Source organism: Equus asinus, chromosome 20 (assembly GCF_041296235.1).
Source record: "Equus asinus isolate D_3611 breed Donkey chromosome 20, EquAss-T2T_v2, whole genome shotgun sequence".
Classification (NCBI taxonomy): Eukaryota; Metazoa; Chordata; class Mammalia; order Perissodactyla; family Equidae; genus Equus; species Equus asinus.
Window position 1 is genome coordinate 96,471,476 of NC_091809.1, and position 23,159 is coordinate 96,494,634.

The following is a 23,159-nucleotide window of genomic DNA, read 5'->3' on the forward strand; positions in this document are numbered from 1 at the left end:
TGACCTGCTAGCACTGAGAGCTTATGATTCCCCAGTCTCTACAAGAATAAAAAGAAAATGCTTCAAGGTTCGTACTCATTAGCATGGTATTGAAGGCCCTCCAGGAGCTGGTTCTGGGGCATTTTCCTTGCTGTCCATCCTGTGCCCCGCCTCTGTGTGTGTCCGGATCCACACTTCTCCTTTTCTGCCTCTCCCGCCGGGGCCAGCCCCTCCTTCCTTGATTACAGCACCTTCCTCACTTAAGCAGACTATTGATTTTTGTTTTACTCCCATCGCATTTTATAGTTTATCGGTTTCCGTGCTGTGTCACAATTATTTGAATGTGTGTCCCCCTCCTCTCTGGACTCCGCCTGCCTCCAGAGGGCCTTATTCATAATAGTGGCGGCCGCTAATCGAATGCCTGCTGTGCGCTGGAGCTGCGCTGATGTTTGACAGGCATTTCCTCCAGTCCTCACGGTGTTAAGTGGAATTTGCCTCATATCCAGCTAAGAAAACAGAGACCCAGAGATTATAAAAGACAGGCTACATGGAGGTTGGGGACCTGGGGCTTGAAATCAGATCACTTTGACTTGAGTGTCTCTGCTGTTTCCTGGCCACTCCGTGCCCTGTGGGCCCTGGCTGCAGGGACTGTCAGCAGAGGACTCTTGGTCTCTCTCCCATACTAAGCAAATGCCTCGTACAAGAAAGCCCGACAAGTGGGAGACCAAATGGATGAATTAAGGAAAAATTCGTGTTTTAAATTCCTTGGGAGGAAATTTACATACTAAATTTACTTTGTTTCTTTTATCCTTGCCCTGGTAACTAGATTTCATTTTTCATGCTTCTGTATTGAATGTGGGTTGTGGAAGTCGCCTTCTACTTATATTAATGTTCTTGGGGCTGGTAATACGTGTGGACAGCCTGAAAAGCAGTCACAGTCGCTTCTCCTTTCTAAACTGGTGGCTGCCACCTAGTGATTTAAATGGTGGCTGGGGGTCAGTTATTATGTGGCAACATAGTTTTCCAAGTGTGGGCTGCGGACTCCAACGAGGTTCCTCAGCATCCTTCCAGCGGGCCATCAGGATCAGAACTCTTTTCGTTATGGCATTGATACATCATTTGCCTTTTGCACTCTGCTGATACGCACACTGATGGTTCTAAAGCAACAGGATAAACCGCTGAAGCCTTAGCTCAGTCAGACTCATATGCCTGCACAGTTAAAAAAAAAAAAAAGAACCAGTCACGCCAAGCATGTCCTTTATGAATTTTGTTACGTCTTGAACCTGGAGTAGACTTTGAAAATGAATGCAGTGAGCTGGCTGCCACCTCAAGGAAAACAACTGACAATATTTGTTGCCAGAGATAAAATTTGAGCTTTCAAGTAAAAAATAAGAATTTTGGAAAACTTGTATCCACCTCAGTGAACTTGACAGCTTCCCAATACTTAGAAGACTTTTCTGATGAGATCCACACAGTCATGTTAGCAAATGTGATTTTTTGATATTGTGCAAGATAAACCAGTAGGTTTTGGAGTAACAGAGTATGAAAAGCTCATTGATGAGGTTTCAGATTCTGCACTGCAGCTAACCTTTATCTATCGCTTGTCAGATTTTGGAGTGGTATCAAAGGAAAATGACCACAATTATCTGAAGAGCCTATTACAATACTCTTCCCTTTCCAGTTATATTTTTCTTCGTGTACTTCCGTCACAACAAATTGAATGTTGTAGAAGCGGAATGAGAGTCTTGATATTTTCCATTGAGCCACACGTTAAATAGATCTGAAGAATGTAAAACAGCACTACCCTTCTCAGGAATTTTGTTTGTTTTTGAAAAGATAGGGAAGTCTAATTAAGAAAAGATGTATGTTAAGATGCAATGAATGAGCTTACTATCATTTTTAAATTAAGTAATAAATATTTTAAAATTTTCTCAGTTTAAATTTCCAGTGCAGAAAATAGAGATAGATATCACCTACAGGAACGAAAGCTCTTTGAGGTCATCCATACATTTTAAGAGTGGAAAGGGGTCCTGAGATCAAGAAGTTTGAGAGCCATTATTGTGGAGGATGTAAAAAGAAGCTGTTCTACCCAAATTGATTAACATTAATCAGAAATTATAGGATATGATAAAAAGCAACCATTTTCAGTACCTTCAAATTAAAGAGTATTGGTTTTTAATGATGATAAGATTTCTTATAATTAGCATGTTATTTGAATATAAAGTGGAAGGGAGAGTGCTTCGAAAGTTGTTTCTGTTTTTGCTTCCAAAACTTCCCCCACTTTTCTCAGCAGATGATTTTAAGAGACACTTTTAGTGATGGGGCTCTTTAGCCATAAATCCTCAAATAATGAAGTCTCATTTGTGGATGTTTAGAGTGGTGGCTAGTATGAGACGTACAAATTTAGAAACAATTCCTTCAAGCTTAGATATTAGTTTATTAAATTAAGATTTGTGGAACTAAAATTGAGCACTTCCGTAAATATGATAGAAGACAGTACTCCTTCAGTAGAATTGTTAGCAGTGCTTAACCTTTACAAAGAAATTCAGTTGTAACTGTGTTAAAATAAAGGAGGAAAGGCAATTTGGGTTTGGTTCACAATTCGCTGCAATTGGCTTCCTCTACTGACTACGAATGAATTACACTTGGAATATCTGTCCTCGGGTGTCGGTAGGTGTTTCCAGTGGGTGTTTCTTAAGTAGGTTTAACACTCCTTTAAATATTTTTGCTGTGAGCAATTTGCTTAGCAGATTTTCTTATTTTCATGTGAATTCAGTAAATTTCAACAGAGATCCTATATCCAGTCTCCTTTCTCCTCCTCCCTTTTTCCTCTGTCTCAAAGTTCCTGAAATCTCTGGGTTGTCAAAATTACACTGACTCTTAGTTTGTTCATGTGATTGTTCATGAAATTCCGTTTTCAGAATGTCAGCCACGTTCAACCTGGGCTCACTCGGGCTCGGCCAGGTCAGGTGTTTGCTGTGGAGGAAATACTGAGCGCTCCCTGGAGTACCCGCACTTAGGCCAGGCTGCGGGCACCTCAGCTCTTTGCCGGTGGACACTTTGAGGTGAACGGGATGGCGGTGAGCCAGGGAGCAGTTTCAGGGTGGAAGACCCTGCCTCGCACCCCAGGACTCAGGCCCCAAAACGTAAATGAGTGGCAGAGCCGAGGATGCCAGTGTGGCTGCCCCCCTACCCTGTGAGCCTTATAATCTCTCACACCTTAATGGTGGGGGACGCCCAAGCGTCCCCGTGAATGGCTGTGTGTCTGGTGGTTTTTTTTTTTTAAGAGCCTTATTGAGGTATAATTTACACACCATAAAAATCACCCATAAAATTCAATGATTTTTAGAAAAATTTACAGAGTGTGTAACTGTCACTGTAGTCAAATTTTAGAATACTTCCATCATTCCAAAAGATCCTCTGTGCCCATTTGCAGTCAGTCCCTGTTCCCACACCCAGACCACCACTAATCTACTTTCTCTCTGTTTGAGTTTGCCTTTTCTGGACATTTCCTGTGAATGGAATCGTTCACTGTGTGCATCTACTGCTTTCACTTTTCATAACGTTCTTGAGGTGCATGCATGTTGTAGTGTGTCGGTAGGTAGCTCCTTTCTCTTGCTGAACACTGTCCCATCGCATGTGGACCACATCTTGCTTACCCATTCACTGGTTGGTAGATTCGTGGATTGTGTCCACTTGGAACTTTTATGAATCATCCTGCTCTGAAGTCTTTTTGTGGACATGGGGTTTCATTTTTCTTGGCATTTTTCCATGAGAGTGGAATTGCTGAGTCATATGGTAACTGTTTAACTGGAGAAACTGCCAAACTGTTTTCTAAAGTGGTTTATACCATTTTACATTCCCACCAGTGAGTTGTTAGGGGTCAGTCACCTCCTCTTTCAGCCGTTCTGTCTGCAGGTGTTAGGGTCGGGGGAGATGGCCGCCAGCGTTGTGGATGAGGCGGCTGGTGAGTGAAGGCACCAACACAAGGGCCGGGTGAGGCGCGTGCAGGCGCATTGAGGAGCCTCGCAGCTCAGTCTTCACTTGTATGGGAGACGGAGGTGGGTAGGAAAATTAGACGAGACAAGAAATCAGGCTTCAGTTGTGTCAGCAGTGGAGAGCAGCAGTCAGTGGTTTTAACAATTTTTGAGCCAAGAGAGTAATAGGATTCTTTTTGCTCAGTGTTACTATCACTGTCTCTGCATTTTGCTGTTTCTTTATTCCTTACCTTTTCCTGGTCGGGACGGTCTCCTATTTATTTCCTTTCTCTTCCTTCCTGCGTACTTGTTATTCACGCCTGTGCATTTTAATTCTGCGCCATATTTAATTATAAAGAGAGGAAAGTGATTTTGAAGGAAAAGGACGGAAGGGACTCCTCTTTCTCAGCAGTGGGGGAGAAAGTTAATGAGTTCCTCCTGTGAGCCAGGCACCGTGCCAGCCATGAGCATGTACTTGATGTTAGTCCATCCCTGTGAGGGACGTGTGATTATTCCCCTTTTGCACATAAAGAAACTGAGTCATGGAGAGGCAAAGTGACTTCTGTAAAGTCACACAGCTAACAAATGCCAGATCTGCTGGATTCTGGAATCTGTGCACTTTCCACTAAATCCTTGCATGGCCTCTTCAGGGAGCATAGTTCTGTCACTGAAAAGTCTCTGAAGGTCATTTCACTTTCACAAAAACCAGGGCTGATAACTGAAGTGAAGCAGCATAGTTTTTTTCCACAGTCCTGTGTGGGATGCTCTGGTTTGCGTTCACGTGGGAGCTAAGGGGAATAGACTGTTGTTACCTGGAAGTTCGGATTGGACCCCATGTCTCACTAGAGAGGTACATACAGCACTGTTAGCTGCCTTTGGGGAGAACCAGTAGCATAGTTTTTGCGTTGTGATTACAAAGGCAATATCATAATATTCTAGACACTCTTGGAAATACATAATTTTTGATTCATTCCTAAATGCACCACAAATGTATCTAATGTAATTCATGTTTATGTAGTTTAATTCAAGGAGTGTGTTAAATCTGGTATCTGGCTTTTCTTCCTTACTAAACAGCCTTCCATGTAGCCATATGTCATTATATCCCCAATTACCATTTTTAATGACTATGTAATATCCTATTTACTGAATATGTCCCAATTTAGCCATTGTTTTTAAATATTGATAAATATGGTTTTAATATATGTGTGCAGGTGTATGTGTGTGAATAACTACTTTGCTTTCTGAAGTAGTCAGGCAGCGAGTAACGACAGCAGCCATCTCTCTCAGCCTTGCCTGGCATAATCGAAAACAAAACAACTTTCTGTTGTCACTTTGATTTTTGAATTCCTCTACATCTGCAGCTATTTTTTTTCTTTATACTCAAAGCCTTTAATCATTCCTCATTCTCTATAGAAACAACTAGTAATAAGGTTAAACATACTATATTCCCTTAATCCTAAGATACATACTCGTTCCCATTTCAACAGTTCTAGAAGCTTCTTACAGTTGATGTCATAAGCAGCTTGTCCTCCCCTCCAGTCATGATGTGGTTATTATTGCCTGCCCTTTGTGACCCTCGCCAGTATAGAAGGCACCCCACTGTCTCCTTGTCACTGCAGTTGAGTTATTCGCACTAGTTGAACTATACACTACTAGTGCAAATTTTAGCTTAAATTTGAATCCCTAATTAAAACATCTCAGAAAAATTACAGTTTGATGCAGCATTGAAATTGTTGTTATGATTGAGGAGGAATGTGGAGCCAGATTTGTGAGAAATGAGGCTAACGTTTTGCACTGGCCAATATCCATACTTCTTTTTCTCCTTATAAAACAGTGATCAGGTGCTGTGTAGGCCCCAGGAGAGGCAGAGGTCCACCCACAAGTCGACAGCCGTGCTTCGGTTCAGCACTGAGATTCATGCAGACGGGGTGCCAGTGATGTGGCAGACAGTGCAGCTAATTTAAGATAAATGCCAACTGTCTTGGAATCGATCATAGAATTCCCAAAGTTAGAAGAGGTGGGTGTGATCCAGTCATGCATCCTGGAAGACAAAATCCCAAGTACAGCTTGCAGCTGACTTGCAAAAGGAGTTCATTTCCAGCCACATAAGGAAATAACAGAATTATGGATTTAACCAAATAAGAAATGCGATGAAACTATTTTTGGAGGAGCCTCAAAATTCTGCTCTCTGTCCTAACAGTGCTCAAGAGGGTCAAGCTTGGGGACACTGGTTCAAAGAAAGCAGCATGTTACTAACATGTTACTTATAAACCTTACAGCCAAAAACTATTCAGAAGACTCATTAGTGTGAAGAAGGCTTCGTCTCAAACTTTGATTAGAGGAATAAAGAAGAAAGTAATAAGAAAGTGAAATTGTATGGATATGTATCCTGTTGTTAAAAAACACAGTTTTTATATGCATTTAATGTAACGGTTTTGTTTCTCTCAAATCGTTACTAAATTAGTGGTATCTTAGAAACCAGGATATATGATGTTACCCTACGGTTATTTATAATCTTTTGCTTTCTAAAATTTTTGGAATTATGATCATTCAGTGTAAACACTTAACAATATGTTCATAGTCATTCAACTTACTTTCTTAACCTGTTTTTCTAGGGGAAGAAAAAAGGCTGGTTTTACTAACCAGAGCAAATGCGAGAAGATTTTGCTAAACAGAGAAAGGGAAGCAGGTTATCTGGAAAGAGGGCAGCCTGCGGAAGCTGCTGCTGTCCTGGTAGAATGAAATCACATTTGTTGGACAAAATGACAGGCACTATAAGTAAAACCACTGAGCTTTATTTAAGGAGAAGAAATCGGGTGACGTGTAAACCAGCCGAGTGGAGCCCTCTGCAGTTTCAGCCTGTATCTAATTGAATTCTGCGTGACTCAGGTTGCAATTGTAGACTCGAGTCTGTCATTTGGAACCAAATGTCCCTGTTGCTATTCATGGAAAAGGAAGTTAGCAAAATGGAATAATTTACTCCCCACGTGTTTTAAGCTGCTAATCAATAAGGAAAAGGGCTTTCAGTTCAACAAGTTTTCCATTTCTCTTGACTTCTGTCTCATCTCAAAATGGTGTTAAGTTCTGAAATTACGTGAACAATATTAAGTGATGGAATGATATAAGTGCGAGGAAGATTAGCAGAAATTCCACCGTATTCAGAGGTACTTATGAGGCTAATCCATAATAAATTCTTCTGGGGTAGGCAGTGATTATATGATTATTTTCACCGAGGGTCTGTTTTTTCAAACATCGTCACTTGATAGGCACGTTCTGACATCTCATGGAGAGGAACAGGGGAGTCAGCAAACTTGCATATCCACTCGTTTTGGTTTGATCGTGTAAGAAAAATATCTGGAGCTCCTTCACGCTTTCTGCATTGATTGCTGTCTGTCGCTGCTTCCTTCCTGTTTTCCCAGCCCCGTGTCCTAAACTTCTTTGTAGGCATCCCCAGGGACGGGAATATCCTGTCTGTAGCTTTTGTTTATCCAGCAGTGTGATGTATAGTGCAGATTTTCAACAGTTGTGTTTCCTTTTTAACTCATTGGCGGAAACGTTATTGTATTTCATTCAGTACACCTGGAGAAATTGCTGTACCTTGGGTGCTATAATGTAACTACTGCTTAGCCAGCTCTGATATTGTAGGCAGATATAGTAGGCGTCTGATAGTTTGAGTAATCTTTCCCAAGGTATTTGCTGAAGGGTGGAGGAGACCCCAGTAGATTCATACAAAAGCTTTTCTGAGCTATCTCTGGAGTTGTTAGGTTCTTATAGAAATAGTTTAATGATTTGCATTGGTAATAAATATACACATCACTAGTGAGTCATTCAACAAACATTCACTGAACTCTACTTTGCTCCTAGAGAGCTGGGGAAACAGACATGAATAAGAGGCAGACCCTAGGGGCTGGTGTGGGATGGCAGACACACAGGCTGATAAATGCCAGCACCAGGGGATAGGAACTGTAATGGAAAGGTGGAAGCACAGGGGTAGAAGGAATTGTTTTTGCCTGAGAACGTTCCAGAAGGCCTCACAAAGACATGGCGTTTGAGCTGAACCTTGAAATGATTTGGTCAGTGGAAGGGGAGCGGGAAGGAGTTTTCAGGGCAAGTGGACACTTGTGCCGAGACCGAGAATCCTGCTGGGAGGGAGTAGAGGGTCCCCATGGCCGCTGAGCGTTAGAGAACCTGGAGAATGGAGAGAGGTGAGGGTAGAAACATTGATCCCCTGCGGCATTCACTTTATTTGGAAGACCCTTTCTGAGTCCCCTGCAAAACATAAGGCAGACCAGGAAATGGGAAATGGGAGCAGAAGCTCACTCTGCTTTCCCCCCACTTCGTTAACCTCAGTCACACCGCGGATACTTTTTTTTTTAACCTTGAACTCTTCAGGACATCTAGGCAGAATCTAAATTGGGAGCTCCCTGGACCTCATGAGAGAATCCAGCTGACAACTGTTCCTCCACTGCTTTCTGTCCTGGGTCATTTGGCTCAGTGGTTGCTAAAAAGCCAAGGTCAGGGGTCCATCCTTTCCTCTGGGGGGCTATTTAACTCTGCTCCCTAGCATGGTTACAGGCTGAGCTGCTAAGCCGCTGTCCCACCAGGACCTGCTGCTGACCAGAGGTCCGGGAGAAGGCAGACACACAGCGCACCTGCACGTCCCATCGCTTGCCCTGTCGATGGAGGCACGAGAGCTTCTGTCTGTGATCGTCAGCTCCAGAAAAGCCTGAGAAGGAAAGAGTTGCAGTGGCACAATCAGGGTGGCTGCTTATTTCCAGACCCAGTTTTGCAAGGAGTTCGTAGTCATAAGCCCCTCAGGGATCTTGGTCCACTGTCTAAAGTTGCACCTAGACCCTTGGTGATGTGTGAAATCCGCCTGCCTGTGCAGGTGGAGTCCAAGGTTCATCCTCCCCCCCCCTCCCATTTTCATTTCCTTTTTGCATTACAAAAGCAATATAAGCTTATTCTAAATAGTTCAGGCAGTTCAAAAGATGATAGAAGACAAAGTGACCTCCCCCTCAGCCATGTACTTTCTGAACTTTTTCTGTGCATCTTCAAACATGGTACGTACACCATTTGCTTTTACCAAAAAGAAGAAAGCTCCAAGTATTATTCGGCAATTTCATTTTTTTTCTCACTTAAAATATCTTGAGCATAAGATGTCTTTTTACAGGAATGAGAATTTGAGGGTTAAGTCTAAATTTTTGTTATTCTTTTCAGTAAAGGTGACTTGTTAGTAGAATTGCCAGGTTTAACAAATAAAAATACAGGCCACCTGGTTAAATTTGTATTTCACTTAAACAGTGTATTTTTTTCAGTATTTTTATGTCCCATGCAATCTTTGGGACATATGGATACTAAAATATGCCGTTTATCAAAAAAATCAAATTTAACTGGGTGTCCTGTATTGTATTTGGCAGCTCTGCACTTGCCAGTCAGTTGATTGATTTGTTGTTGTTGTTCTATGTAAGACTTCATAAACAACAACTCGAGACCGGAAGAGATCCCGTTGCCTGGTTTGGAAAGGGTGGTCCACGCCATGGTGTCCGCACCCCTGATGAATGGGATGTGCGCTGGGCCAGCGCAGCCGGCGCCCGGCACTCATTCCCTGTCGCCACTGGAAAGAACTGGCCTGTGCAGCGGCGTTGTACTTGGGGCCGAGACCTTGGCCCTTTCATCCCAGCTACTGTGTGAAGTCACCAGTGGCAGTTACCTAAAGTCGCGTGGGTGATATTAATTGAATTTTTTTTAATGAATGCTGGTATTTGTAGGAATCTGCAGTGCCAACAGCCAGCCTTTCAAGCAGTGCATCTTTTAATGAGAGCAAGCTTTTAAGAATCTTTGAAGTACTAAATGTTTATGAAATTCAAATAGGGGTGCCAATCTGCACAATAAAGGGGTGTTTTTAAAAATCTTCTATTTTGTAGATGTAAATATATGCGGTAATTAGTGGGTAGTAACTTGAAGAGCAGGGTCTGAGTTCACTCGTATTATTCTTATTTAAAACAGCTGTGGCGGGAGACTACAGCTGCTGTCCCTTGTGTTGGGCAGGGCACAACAGCCTGAAGTGATCACTAGAGGCACCGTTCCCTCTGGCAGCTCCATCGCTCTCCCCACTGCCTTGCTGGGGGCTCTCCCAGCTTCCCCCCATCGAAGCCTCTGGATGCCAGTGGGGGCTGGCTTCAGGAGTCTCGGCCAGGGGCAGATGCATGCAAATGAGTCAGGTGGGAGGGTTTAGGAGGAGCCAGCTTCCTCAAGACCCCCTGCCAGCGCTGCCTTGTGGGGTGCTTCTGCCCAACGGCGGCGCGGGGCCCAGTGCAGAGGGATTGTCCTTTGGCGCCCGCAGGAGCAGCTGCAAGGCCCGCGTGGTACCCTGCCTGCTCTCACCATGTGGCAGGCCTGGACGGCTGCCCACAACAGAACCCAGCTCCCAGTGCTGCCTGCCAAGGAGCCAGATGCTGCCATTGGAAAAAATTGCTTCACAATTTGGAATCTTGGTCCTTTGATCATTGCTCAGAGAGGATGAAGAGGAGAGGTTCAAAGTGGTGGTTTGAAAATGCCAGCGTCTCCTTGCATCCATCAGCGCCTACTCTACTGTCTCCTGTCAGGACAATCCCCTTGATGTTGTCATTTTTGCAACCAAGTACATCTAAGCCCTCAGGGCAGAGAGGAGAGATGGATGGGAAGGGAGTGTCCACAGCCTGCTCCTGTCGTGACCAGCGCCCCTACCCTGTCCCCTGCGTTTGGGGTTATCTGCTTCCTCTTTGTTCCAGCAGGCTTTTCCCTCTTGAACCCAGTGACAAAGTAGTTGTCATCCGCCAAATGCCACTTCTGCATGAGCTACACAATGCCATTCTTCGCTTGGCAACCATGGTGTCGCTTCAGCCACCTGGAGCCAGGTTTCCAGAGGCCTGAGGTTGTGCAGAGATGAGCCCCTGGCCCACCCCTCCCCTCAGGGGACTCTGGATCCCACGTAACTGGGCTAGGCCTCGTTCTTCCTCACCCATGAAATGAAAAGGAACATTCTTTGAAGAATATTGCATTTTTAATGTTTTTTTTAGAATTTCAAAAACATGAAATTAAACAGTGGAGTACCTCCATGAATAACAAATGAGAAGTAGTAGAAGAGAAACCAATCCAGAGTGTTGTCTGGTGACTTAAATATTTCAGCTGCAGGAGTAATGAGTGTAAGAGAAGATGATTTAGGGGAGAATTTGGGAAAACTTGATGTTACATTTTGTTGTTTCTTTGCTGTCTGATGCGGTCAGCTCTCCCTGCCTGGCACCGTACCCTGCTTCCGCTTCGACCTTATGTTGTTTTCCAGGTCCTGCCCACAGATAGACCCTAAAGTCTTCTCATTCACTCAACACACATTTGTTGTTAATTGCCTTTTCTATTTCCAGAAAGAATTCTGCAACATCTCCAATCATATCTTTGCTGGAAAGATGATAATTTTTACGTGTTTGAGCAGTTACACCCAAAACTTAAAACTTGTCCTAAGCTCACAAATCAGAAAAAGTACTGACTTTCCTGTTTGGAAAAATCCATTGTTGGCCTGTGCTGCTGACCTCATCAGTGCGGGTTAGGCCTCAGACTGGCTCTGTGGGGACAATTTTTATCTTGTTTATTGATCATGAACCACCCTCCACATTGGGTCACATGAACCATCCACATTGGGTCACATCTCTGTAGAGGTGACTTGAGGCTCTGTCTTCATCTCTGTCCTGGTCTGTGCTTTAAATCAACAAGTTACTAGGAGTAGTTGTCAGTATGATTAGCGGCTGTCATTTGTGTAGCACGTTGCAGTTTACAGATGAGTTTCATGTGCCTTCTGTCACCATGGTGGCCATTGGACGCTGGTCTTCTCTGGTTAAAGATGAGGAAAATGAGACTCAAAGAAGTGACTGCTGTCCCTGCTGTCTGAGGTGGCATGACAACGGATGAAGAGTCAGAATTAACAAGTATCTGCTTTAGATGGAAAGGAGGTCTGAAATCAGGATGGAGTTTAATAAAAATACATGTAGACCTTGAATCCAGGAAGCAGATAGGACCCAAAGCAGCTCGTGGCTGAGAAGGGAGAGAGGAAGGGTGAGATTAAGGGGGAAATGAGAAAGAATTGCAGGAGCCCGCCCTGTGGCACAGTGGTTAAGTTCACACGCTCTGCTTCAGTGGCCCAGGGTTTTACCGGTTTGGATCCTGGGCGCGGACGTGGCACTGCTCATCAAGCCACGCTGAGGTGGCGTCCCACATGCCACAACTAGAAGGACCCACAACTAAAAATATACAACTATGTACCGGGGGGCTTTGGGGAGAAAAAGGAAAAATAAAATCTTTCAAAAAAAGGAAAAGAGTTGCAGAACCGTCTTAGAGAAGTGTTCTTAGGTCTGCGTGATTCCAGAAGGCAGAGCTCTAGATGGAAGGGAGGCGAGTTGCAGCTCGACGGGTGTGGTAGGCAGAACCACATCCCAGTCCTCGTCCCCAGCATTTGTGAATCTGTTGCATTTCGCGGAAGAGGGGATTAAGGTTGCTCATCAGCAGATAGGGAGAATATCTTGGATTATCTGAGTGGGCCCAGGGTCATCACAAGTTTCCCTAAAAGTGGGAGGGGAAGGCGGAAGAAGAGGTCTAGAGACTTGGCAGCTAGGAGCGTGAGAAGGACTCTGCCTGGCATTGCTAGCTTTGAAAACAGGGAAAGGGGCTAAGAGACGAGGAATGTGGGTGGCAAGGAAACGGATCCCTCCTGGAGCCTCCAGAAAGGAAGGCAGCTCCGCCAGTACCGTATCTTAGCCTGCTGAGGCCCGTGTCAGATGTCTGACCTGCAGAAGTCTAAGATCATAAATTTGTGTTGTTTTAAGCAGCTAAACTTGTGATAGTTTGTTAAAGCAGCGATAGAAATCTAATACAACAGGAAAAAGAACTATCTAACAATTAAGTCTGTCCGGCACATAGTAGGTATTTTGTTAAAGTAATGATTTTCCTATATCTGAAGGAATTTAGCCAGATGGCAGTGCCGGTCAGGATGCTGTAGAGAGGATTTCTGCATTGGGTTGCGGGAGAAAGAGTTGGCCTCTGAAACCAGTTCACACGTGGGGTCTCGGTTCCAAGGCAGGGTGGGCAGATTGCTTAGAGGGGCCCATTGCCGGGACCTGCCCTCCCCAGACGCGTTTGCAAGCGTTTTGTTTTTTTAAGACTTCAGAACCTGGCCCATGACCGACTGTTTTAGGCTGGCTGGTCCCTGAAGGATAGGATCTGGTTTGAATTTGGAATTTGCTGGAAAGACACGTTTGCTCGTTTTTAGCTGTTTCTTGGATTTTTATATTTGTTTACTTTTAGAAAATATCCTATGGTCAGATAAAAGCTGATTAGGCAGAAATAGTTTGTATCTCTGATCCTGGCACATTTTTTCTCCCCATTTTCCTGCCTTTACTACTATATGAAATAGGTTTGACCATAGTTTTCGGTTGGGAAAAATGAATCGGTCCGGTGGGTAATGAACTCAGCCGGAATCCCAGACTCATTACGGAGTGTGTGTCCTTTGTTGTTGATTGAACGCTGGCCTTCTTCCTTTGATATTACCTCTGCTCGGTGGGAGTTCAGCGACCACATTTCTTCCTGGGATAACCGTAATATCATCAGCTGACAGATAATTATCTTTCACCTCAATACATCCTCCTAGAAAATTCCCCAGGAGCAGCTGTGATACGGTTGGGCGGCTACGTAGTTATTTTCCATGTTCAAGAGTAATTGCAAAGCAGTTGTAATAGCAAATTGGTTATTTACTGTTAGTTGGGAGGCCTTTTAAAAATGTAACCTATTAAATTGACACTAATAATTAAATATAAGGTTTTCTCAAACTGTTAAAAAAAAAAACACAGGGTAATTAAAAAACCACCTGTCTCTCGTATCTAAAGGAAAGCTAAAATGCACATAGACCTGACCCAGCAGTTCCCGCTCCTGGGAATACCCAAGGGAAATGCGTACGGTGTTCATCAGAAGCGTATCTGAGAATGTGCAGGTTAGCACTATGCATTATGGATCCAATTTGGAAACATCGCAAGTGCCCCTCAGTAGTAGGATGGATAGATGGTGGTGTCTTCCGTTCAGTGGGATACACTACAGTAACAAGAGTGAATGAACTTCGCACAACAGCAGCGAGGATGGGTCTCACGCTGTAACACTGAGCGAATGGATCTAAATCCAGAGGCAACAACACTAAGGGATTCCACTTATTCAAAGTTCCAAAAACCAGACAAAACTCATGTGCGGTGTTTGAGGATCATGGTTACCCTTGTGAGGTGCAGGGGTGATTGTCCTGGAGGGTAGTGTGGGGGGAGGTCTTCTGTCTCTTCATCTGGGTGCTGGTTACATGCGTGTGTTCACTCTATGGAAGTTAAGCTGTAAACCTGTGATTTGTGCACTTCTCTGAATGTGCCTAATGCTTTACTTTTATGTAAAGTTAGCTTTGACAACGTTAAAACTCAATTTGTTGAGATAGTTTCTGAGGGCAGGTTTTTATAATGTGTCATCTCAAATAGCTTCTTTTTTTTATAGCTTCCTGTCATTACAACTGCAGGTCATCCATTCTCAATTAAAACTAATTAAAATTATTTTGGGGCTCCTAAGGGACAGTGATGAACCGCAGGTGAGGTGGGTGGGAATGGTCTGCCCCAGGTGCAGGCCATAAGGAGGTTCACTGTTTGTCATCACAACTTGAGTTCAACTCTGTCATTCTCCGTTACTACTTTTGGAGTTTTTGTATTTAAAATTTAAAACAGTGAAACAGAATGCTGCTTATCACTGAAAATAATTTTGTCAAATAAAGGCAAGGGGTCCTAGAAAGGATCCACTCTCTTTGTGAAATCCACCAGGTATGCCGCTGCTGCGGGACAGCCACTTTCATGCACGTTATTTAAGCCTGGAAACTCATGGGCACAGCTGGAAATATGAAAGCTGTGAAAATGTCCAGCAATTCTGCTGACATCAGATTATAGTGGATACCATTCTCAACTTGGTTAGCATTTTAAGTTGACAAATTACTGTGTATATTTATTTCTCTGCTTGCTTTAGATTTTGTGTGTCCAAGTTTGTTTACATTGTAAGTCTTTTGCTTGTCAAAAATAATGTGACTAAAGGGAATAAAGTGGAAAATGAAGCACAGAAAAAATGGAAGAACAGAAAACATTGTGCCCAGGGAGTTGAGGTGCATTTCTTAGGAAACCTCCTTCCTGGTTAAGTGACCGAAGTAAATTGAAGTTGACAGTTTTTAAAAACATAAGCAAACTGCATTAACTCTCCTGTTGACTCCTGAACCGTCACCCATTTCCCTTTGCTCCTCCCACTCCACTCCTTACATCCAAAACACCCACCTGCTTCCGTAGTTGACCAGTCTTTGCAAACAACGGGATTACATCCAAAATAATGTGTGTGTTTGAATTACAATATTAGCTGACAGTGTAGTGATAGCCCATAAATACTCTTTTTCAAAGCTGGGAACTTTTTAAAGTTTAAAGAAAGGAATTTAGAAGTAATTTCTAATACACCTTTCCTGCTGCACCTAAACTCATTGCATCGTTGTTGGGAAGCATCCTAAATACTCACCAGGAGAGCACGTGTTAAATCCCGGTGCATCTGTGTAACAGAATAAGATGCAGCTGTAAAAGGTGCGGCTGCTCAGGTTTTCAAATGGCTGTTCTTTTTAAAACTGATATTCTATATCACTACTGGATGGGTTCTAAGATGTAGTTATGTATATATATACATTTTTTCTTTTTTGGGGGAAGATTAGCCCTGAGCTAACTACTGACAATCCTCCTCTTTTAGCTGAGGAAGCCTGGCCCTGAGCTAACATCCATGCCCATCTTCCTCTACTTTATATATGGGACACCTACCACAACATGGCTTGCCAAGCAGTGCCATGTCCACACCTGGGATCTGAACTGGGGAACCCTGGGCCGCCGAAGCAGAACGTGTGCACTTAACCACTGTGCCACCAGGCCGGCCCCTATATATACATGTTTTTTAAAGCAAGGTTTAGAAGAATGCTACTGATTGTGCAAAGAGGGAGTGTGTATGCTGGAATATCTAAATGTTAAATATCTCTAAAAAGACACTTGAGAAACAGATAACCCTTGTCGTCTCTGGGGAGGTTGGCAAGTTCAGGGGTAGAAATAAAACATAAACACTCTTTTTCCAGTTTGATTTTTTTTTTTCCCCTTTATTTACCACCTGCATGTTTTTACTTTTTTAAAAAAAGCCTAAAACTTGTTGGCACATCTATGTCATGATAGTAAGAGCATAAACCCCACCACTGCCACAACCCTGAGCCACGTGTTCTCAGCTGGTGGCAGAACGAGGCACAATAGTTCTTGCAGGCCCACGTCCAGTGCACGCCAGGTGCCCACTGCCCTGGACAGCTGGATGGTAAACCAGTGTCAGAGCTCCTGTGTGCCCAGGATATGGGTGCCCTTCTCCCTGGGAGGCTGGAGCTCGGGTGGACCCCGGGGCCTCTTCCACCTTGGGTGGCTCACATACAGATCTCAGTCAGACCAGGACATCCATTGGTTCCCACCAGGCTGCTCTTTCACAGAGCCGAATGTCAAACCTTTGAATGTGAGAAAAATGCTCACCTGGGTATTTTTACTTATTTATGGTTTATGCCCCATATAATTCCGAAAAGCAAAATGTGAGGGAGTGTTACTAAGTCTGTGGACAACATAAAGCTGGACAAGTACAAGTAAAAGCAGATTGGAATCCAGTAAAAGGAGCTGTACCCTGGTTGTTAGCTGCTATTAGGGGTGCCCGCATCAGTTAATTACGGTAGTTGAGTGCTGAATTTAGCTTTGAATTTCTTGGCACATAAGAAAAAAGGGAGAATATAAAGTTTGTGGTTCTTTTTATTTGAAGCCAGAAAATATGAAGTTTTGCCTAAGGAAATGGACATTTTCCTGATACTCAATTCAAGAAGAAAATTCAAATGCAAGTCCTTATTAAAAATATATAGAGGATGACTCAGGTCTTCACGGTGGTTGGTGCCTGTCTAGGTATTCAAGTTAACTAGTCAGAATGTACCAAACCTCATAAAACAGAGTTTCATTGGTGTAGCAGATCCACTTGTTGCTCTCTTAGCAGCCACCATGGTGGTCCGAACGTCACCTCTCGTTTGCACTGCTTTGATGGCCTCTTGACATGTCTCTGTGCTCAGTCTTACTCTCATCCTAAGTCGTCTCCAGGCTGTGCTCAGGGTGCCTTTGTGGAATGCAGATCTGATCATAACCTGTCACTGTCCCCATCCTATGTGCTTAGAACTCCTGTGTCCCTTGGCTTTAGGATATAAGACCCAAACCCGCCCACTTCCCTAGCCTCTCCCATCCCCCTCCCCAACTCTCTCTGTTGCAGCCTTTTTTTGGTCCTTGTTTCTGGCTGCACGCCCTTTATACACCCTCTCTCAAGCATGCTGTTCCTGCCTCAGCCACTCTTCTTTTTTTGGATCTGAGCTGCATCATCCTCCGAAGCTTCCTTGACTCCAAGCTGGGGCCCCCTCCCCACTGTTTGTTCTCACGTCCCTCTGTACCTTCTCAGGGGTGCTTCTCTCTGTTGGGATGGCCCCCCTCCTAAATCTGTAGGCCCCATGACAGCAGGGACTGGCTCCGCTCTGCCTCATTCTTTGATCCCCAGCTCCACGCCCAGAGCCTAGTGTGCCGTGGGGTGGTCAAGAGATAGTCAAGGGCAGGGAACCGTGACCAGCAATGTGTCCGCTGCAGCAGCCTGGCAGCCTCCCCCTCCAGTGGGCGTTACACATGCCGAGACACCTGTCTCCCTGGAGCACAGCTCTGACCACATCGTTTCTTGTGCCTTGACTCTCAAGGGTCCCCATTTCCTACAGGATGCAGCCCGCACCCCTTATATTGAGCCCTCTGCCACCTGGGCCCTAGCTGCATTTCCAGGCTCATTTCTCCTAGTCTCCTGAGTCCTTGAGCCGGAGCTAGCAGTCCCTCAGCCCTTGTCTGCATGTTCAAATCTTAACCCTCCCTGAAGTAATACCCTTGGTTGACAGTATTGCTGTCCATTGGCTGAACTTTGAGTACCTTTGACATGGTAGTTATTTTCTCTCTGAATTATAGTCATTTTATGTACGTGTCTCCCCTATCAGGTTGTAGTCCTATGTAGTGTCCAGCACAAGCCTCACATAATAGGTCATCATAACAATATGTTAAATGAGTGGGAATTTGTATTAATTATTTAGCATCTTTGTAAGCCAGTCTTTAGTAGGAACCATTTCCCCTCTGGATGCTGTAATTTATAATGAAGTTTCTGTTTCTGCATATATAACAAATAGCCAGTCAGCTACGGATTCTCCTGTTCTTTTAAATATATCTGCAGGTTTGTGAATATGAATCCAGTTCATATACTACTTTCTGTACATATTTCAAAGACCTCAAGGATTTTTTATTACAAGGGTACAGTATTTAATAAACACAAGAAAGTAAAACGAAATAGATACAAATATACTCTCTTGAAAAAATGACCGCTGGGCCGTAGAACTTGTCTTTTGATGAGCGTCACTCACCACCTCCCCGAGCCACCCTGCCCTCCGCTCCGCCAGGATGGTGGGGTCTCGCCCTGGCCCTTACTGCTTGTTGCCATGACTCCTGCGATGGGAGAATAACCCTACCTCTGTTTCGTTTCCAACAGGCGGATTTAAACTGCAACATTCAGGATGATGCTGGCGCCTTCTATGGTGTAACCAGTCAGTACGAGAGTTCTGAAAATATGACCGTCACCTGTTCCACCAAAGTTTGCTCCTTTGGGAAGCAAGTAGTAGAAAAAGTAGAGGTAAGTTGGCCTTTTTGTACTGGAACCTTCCTTCAAGGGCAGACTGTTGCCTTTCTTTAAACCTTCACTGGGAAAGCGAGTTTTATTTTTTTGGTGTCTTCTCCTTCCCTCCCCCTTTCTCCCACTGCTTTTCCCTGTTGGTTCTAAAAAGGCAAAATGATTTGAAAGCAACTGAAAGAAGCCAAGGAGGAAGTCCCCTGCCAACCCTCCCTGGCTGGCTGAGGTCGGCCCTGCCCAGCCGGTGGCATTCAGTCCTGCCTGCGGCCTCGTGGGGGTGTCCTGGTATGGAATTGGGTGCAGGTAGGCCCTGCTGCCATCAGAGGATGCCCTCCCACCCCCAGCTCCAAGGGCATTTCCACGTGTGTAGATAACCAAGGTCGTATTCAGCCAGCTGACATCTGCCTCCTAAAACCCAGACACCTTGAGTTTGGAATTGTTGCTTTTGCCATTTCCACTCCCTTCATTTGAATTGTTTAAAATATCTTTCAGTTTGTCCTGGGATCAGATCCCTATTTATGGCTTTTATATTTCATGCCTCTCTCCCTTTCAAAAAATGTGTGTTCCTTTTACCAGAGTGGGTTGCTTTGTGTGAATGTTTGCTGTTGACCTTCCATTTAAAGTTGTATTTTCCAGAGTCTTCTACCTACCACCTGATTGATCCAGGTTCAGGGAACAGTTTTTATTCTGGGTGGTCCTGGGCCTCGCAGCTCTGGGAGCCCAGCCTGACTGTGGCAGAGACTTTGTGCTGAGGCGGGAGAGAGAGCATGCGCTGGGGGAGAGGGGCCAGGCCGTGGCGTTTAAGCCTTTGTGCCGCACGTGAGGATTGGGGCTGCTGCGGGTCCTCATCGCCTCCTGAGCACAGGACCGGCGTCCTGAGGATGGTGTGGAGGAGGATTATGCTGGCAGAAGATATAAGTGGGTTGACTAGATGGTCAGCATAAGCTTAGGCGGTCGTGAGCTTTACTAAAATGGTGGCATTGGGAAATCTGGTAAGAAATTTTGAGTGGAACTTAGAAACGGACTGGCTATTAAAGATGACAGAGGAAGAAGAGTCAAACATCACACATTTTATGCTTGGAAGGACAACCCAGAGATAAAGAGATAAGGCGCTCAAGAAGAAGTAGTCAGGGCACAATTGTAGACCCAAGATAGAATTTGGGAGGGCCCGGCCCCGTGGTGCAGCAGTTAAGTTCACACGTTCTGCTTCTCTGGCCCAGGGTTCGCCGGTTTGGATCCTGGGTGCAGACCTATGCACCACCTGTCAAGCCATGCTGTGGCAGGCATCCCACATAAAACAGAGGAAGATGGGCACCGATGTTAGCTCAGGGCCAGTCCTCCTCAGCAAAAGAGAGCAGGATTGGCAGCTGATGTTAGCTCAGGGCCAATCTTCCTTTAAAAAAAGATAGATTTGGGTAAAGACTGAAAATGCCAGTTGAGAATCCTAAGCATTATGGACAGTTAAAGCTATGGGAACGGAGAACTAGCTGCAGAGAGGGACTCCTGCAAGAGCGCAGGAGTAAGGGTTAAATTTGGGGAGCAGCAGCCAGCTCTGGGGTGAGTGGAAGGGAGACACAAACAGGAGCAGAGGACAAAAATGGTTGAAGGAGGAGGGCAGCCGGCTCAACGCCGTTGACGAGGAGGAGCAAGCAGAATGACCTGGTGGCGATGGGGAATGTGGAAGGTCAGTGGTAGGCATTGCCGCCAAGTTGTCAGGGCTTGTCTGTACATGGACTTCCTGCCTGGACACATATGTGTGAGAAAAGAGGAACCAGACTGGTTACTGCGTTTCCCAGAGTTCCAGTCATTCTTCATCGCATCCTCAGAGAACGCTCGGCGCTCTCTCCAAGTTCAGGGAGCGGGGAGAGGCTGCTTCTGACAATGAGATCCCAGGAGGTTTCAGGAGAGGCTGCTGTGAGGTGTGGCAGGCAGAACTTTATAGTTAAGCCTTTAATCCATTTAGAATGTCTTTCTGCATTTGGTGTGAAATGGGAATCTGCTTATATTTCCTTCCGAATAGATAGGCATTTGTGTCAAAACCAGTGATTAAGTGATTCATCCTTTTTCAACTGTGATTGGGTCTGCCCCCTCCACATTCCTGCACACTCTGAGAGCTGTTTCTGGAGTCTCTGTGTTCCATTCCACTCTCTGTCTCTACTTGTCCCAATGCCATGCTGATTTGATTACAATGGCTTTATAGTATGTTCTCGTATCGCTGAGGCAAGTCAATCTCGTTATTCCTCTTTTTCATGTATTTTCTAGGCTAGAAAGAGCACTTATTCTTCCAAATAAGGAGATCATTTAAAAATGTTAATGAAAGCAAAAACCTTGTTTGAGCAATCTAACTGTAATTGCATTAGATTTAGATATTATTTGGGGATAAATCAACGTATTATTGATATTAAATCTTCTCAGTCAAGAACTTATTTGCATTTCCAGCTCATTTTATCTATTTTAATGAGATTATATAGTCTTCATATATTTCTTGTTATATATATATATTTCTAAATATTATATATTTTGTTAATGCAGTTTCCCATTTCTAGATTTTAATTACTAGAATAGCAAAAAACTCTTGCTTTCTGAATATCAATGTTCTATGTGGCCATCTTGCCATATTTTCTTATTTATCTCTAGTGGCTTTTTTCCCCTAGATTCTTGGATTTTCTGTGTATATGATCTTAGCAACAGCAAAAAAGAGAAGGCTTTATTTTATCTCTTCTTTTCCACTGTTTACGCCACTTTCTTTTTTTATTTCTCACCTTGTTTTCATTTGCTAAAACCTCCAACACAGTTGTAAAAAGAAATAAAAGCAGTGCTGGTGAGTGTCCTTGTGTAGTTACTGAGGTTGGTAGAAATAGTTTTGGTGTTTTGCCATTCAAGATTACAGTTATTGTTGGTTTCTATAAATGGTCTTTATTTTATATTTATGTGCTTTCTTTTATTCCTATTTTACTTAGGGTTTTTATTAGTAATCACTGCAATGTTTTATCAAATGCCTTTTCAGCTGCTCTTATGTATGATTTTTCTCCAATTTGTTGATATCACAAGTTAACACATGTCCTGTGTGTGAACTACCTCGGCATTCCTGAAGGAAGTCCTAGTTTGGGTACATCGATGCCTTTTGTTTGTTACTTTATGTAAAATTTTTACATCTCATAAGCAATATTAGTCTATTCTTTTTATAATCTCTTTATCAAAGTTCGATATTGAATACACATCAGTTTCATAAAAAGAATTGGGAGACCAGCCTTTTTCTGTGGTCTGGCATGGTTTGAACAACATTGAAAATAACTGCTCTTTAAAGGTTACATGAAACTTGTCTGTGAAACCATCTGGTCTTGTACCTTGTTCAGTGGTGGATCTCTAAACAACTTTCTAGTCATTTCTGGAGTAGTTGACTTATTGGAGTTTCCTGTTTCCTTTCGGTTCAGTATTAGCAATTTGTATTTTGCTGGAAATCATCCTATTCTCTACGTTTTCTTTGGTTTTTTTTTTTGCCTTAGAGTTTTGTGAAGTAGCCTCGTGTAAATCTTCTAATCTCTGCTGTAGTTGTGGTTTTGTCTCTTGTCTTTCTTCTCCTTCTTCAGCTTCTAAAGGGTTTGTCTTTTTAAAAAAACAGTTTTTAAATTTATTGTCTACATTTTTTATTTCTATTACATTGATTTGAGCTTTTATCTTTATTAATTTCCCATTCCTGGTTTCCTTTGGTTTCTTTGTGGTTTTGGTTTATTTTGTGGGTTTTTTCCTTTAATTTTTTGTGTATTCCATAATTTTTCCACTTTCCTGATGAAGGCATATGAAGCCGCTTCATTAAGTTTCCTTGGAGTAAAGCTTCATTGGGTCCTGTAAGTTTTGATGTAAAGTATTTTCCTTTTCATTACTCTTTAGATAGCTTGTAATTTCCATGTTAATTCCTCTTTGATCCAGATTATCTAGGAGTGTGTTTCTTATTTCTGAGAACTTCAGTTAGATCTTAAAACTGCATGTATACCAGTATTTTCTGTCTTCCTTTAGTAAAGACATAAATAACAGTCAGGGGCTCGTGCTCCGTGTGAAGTGGATTTTTCTAAAGTAGAGAAATTAGCTGCATTGGCTGTTGACCTCGTACAGAGGGATCTGAGGGGCTCCTTGAGGAATTGTCACTGGCTGGGCTGCTCTCCCCGATCTTCAGGGAGAGGATCACTGAGTAGGTGATTTTTTCTGACCTTTACTGAAAAGGATCTATAGAACTCTTTTAAAGCTATTATCTTCCCAACTTCTTTTTTTAATTTCCAGAGAAATAGTAGATTCTAAGTATGACGTTAAGTTTGGAGGGAGGATTTTTTTTTTTAATTAAACTACATAGTATAGCACATAGCAGATGATTCATGT

General features: G+C 43.5%; 1 protein-coding gene across 15 annotated transcripts in view; it reads left to right on the top strand.

Annotated features, from left to right (window-relative positions):
• TEAD1 (TEA domain transcription factor 1) overlaps window positions 1-23,159 on the top strand; it is a 253,830-nt gene that overhangs the window by 216,276 nt on the left and 14,395 nt on the right. For all 15 annotated transcript variants that reach the window (XM_044752557.2, XM_044752556.2, XM_044752562.2 and 12 more), the window contains one exon: window positions 18,648-18,788. In XM_044752557.2, the coding sequence (XP_044608492.1) occupies window positions 18,648-18,788 (141 nt within the window). The remainder of the gene's footprint in view (window positions 1-18,647; window positions 18,789-23,159) is intronic.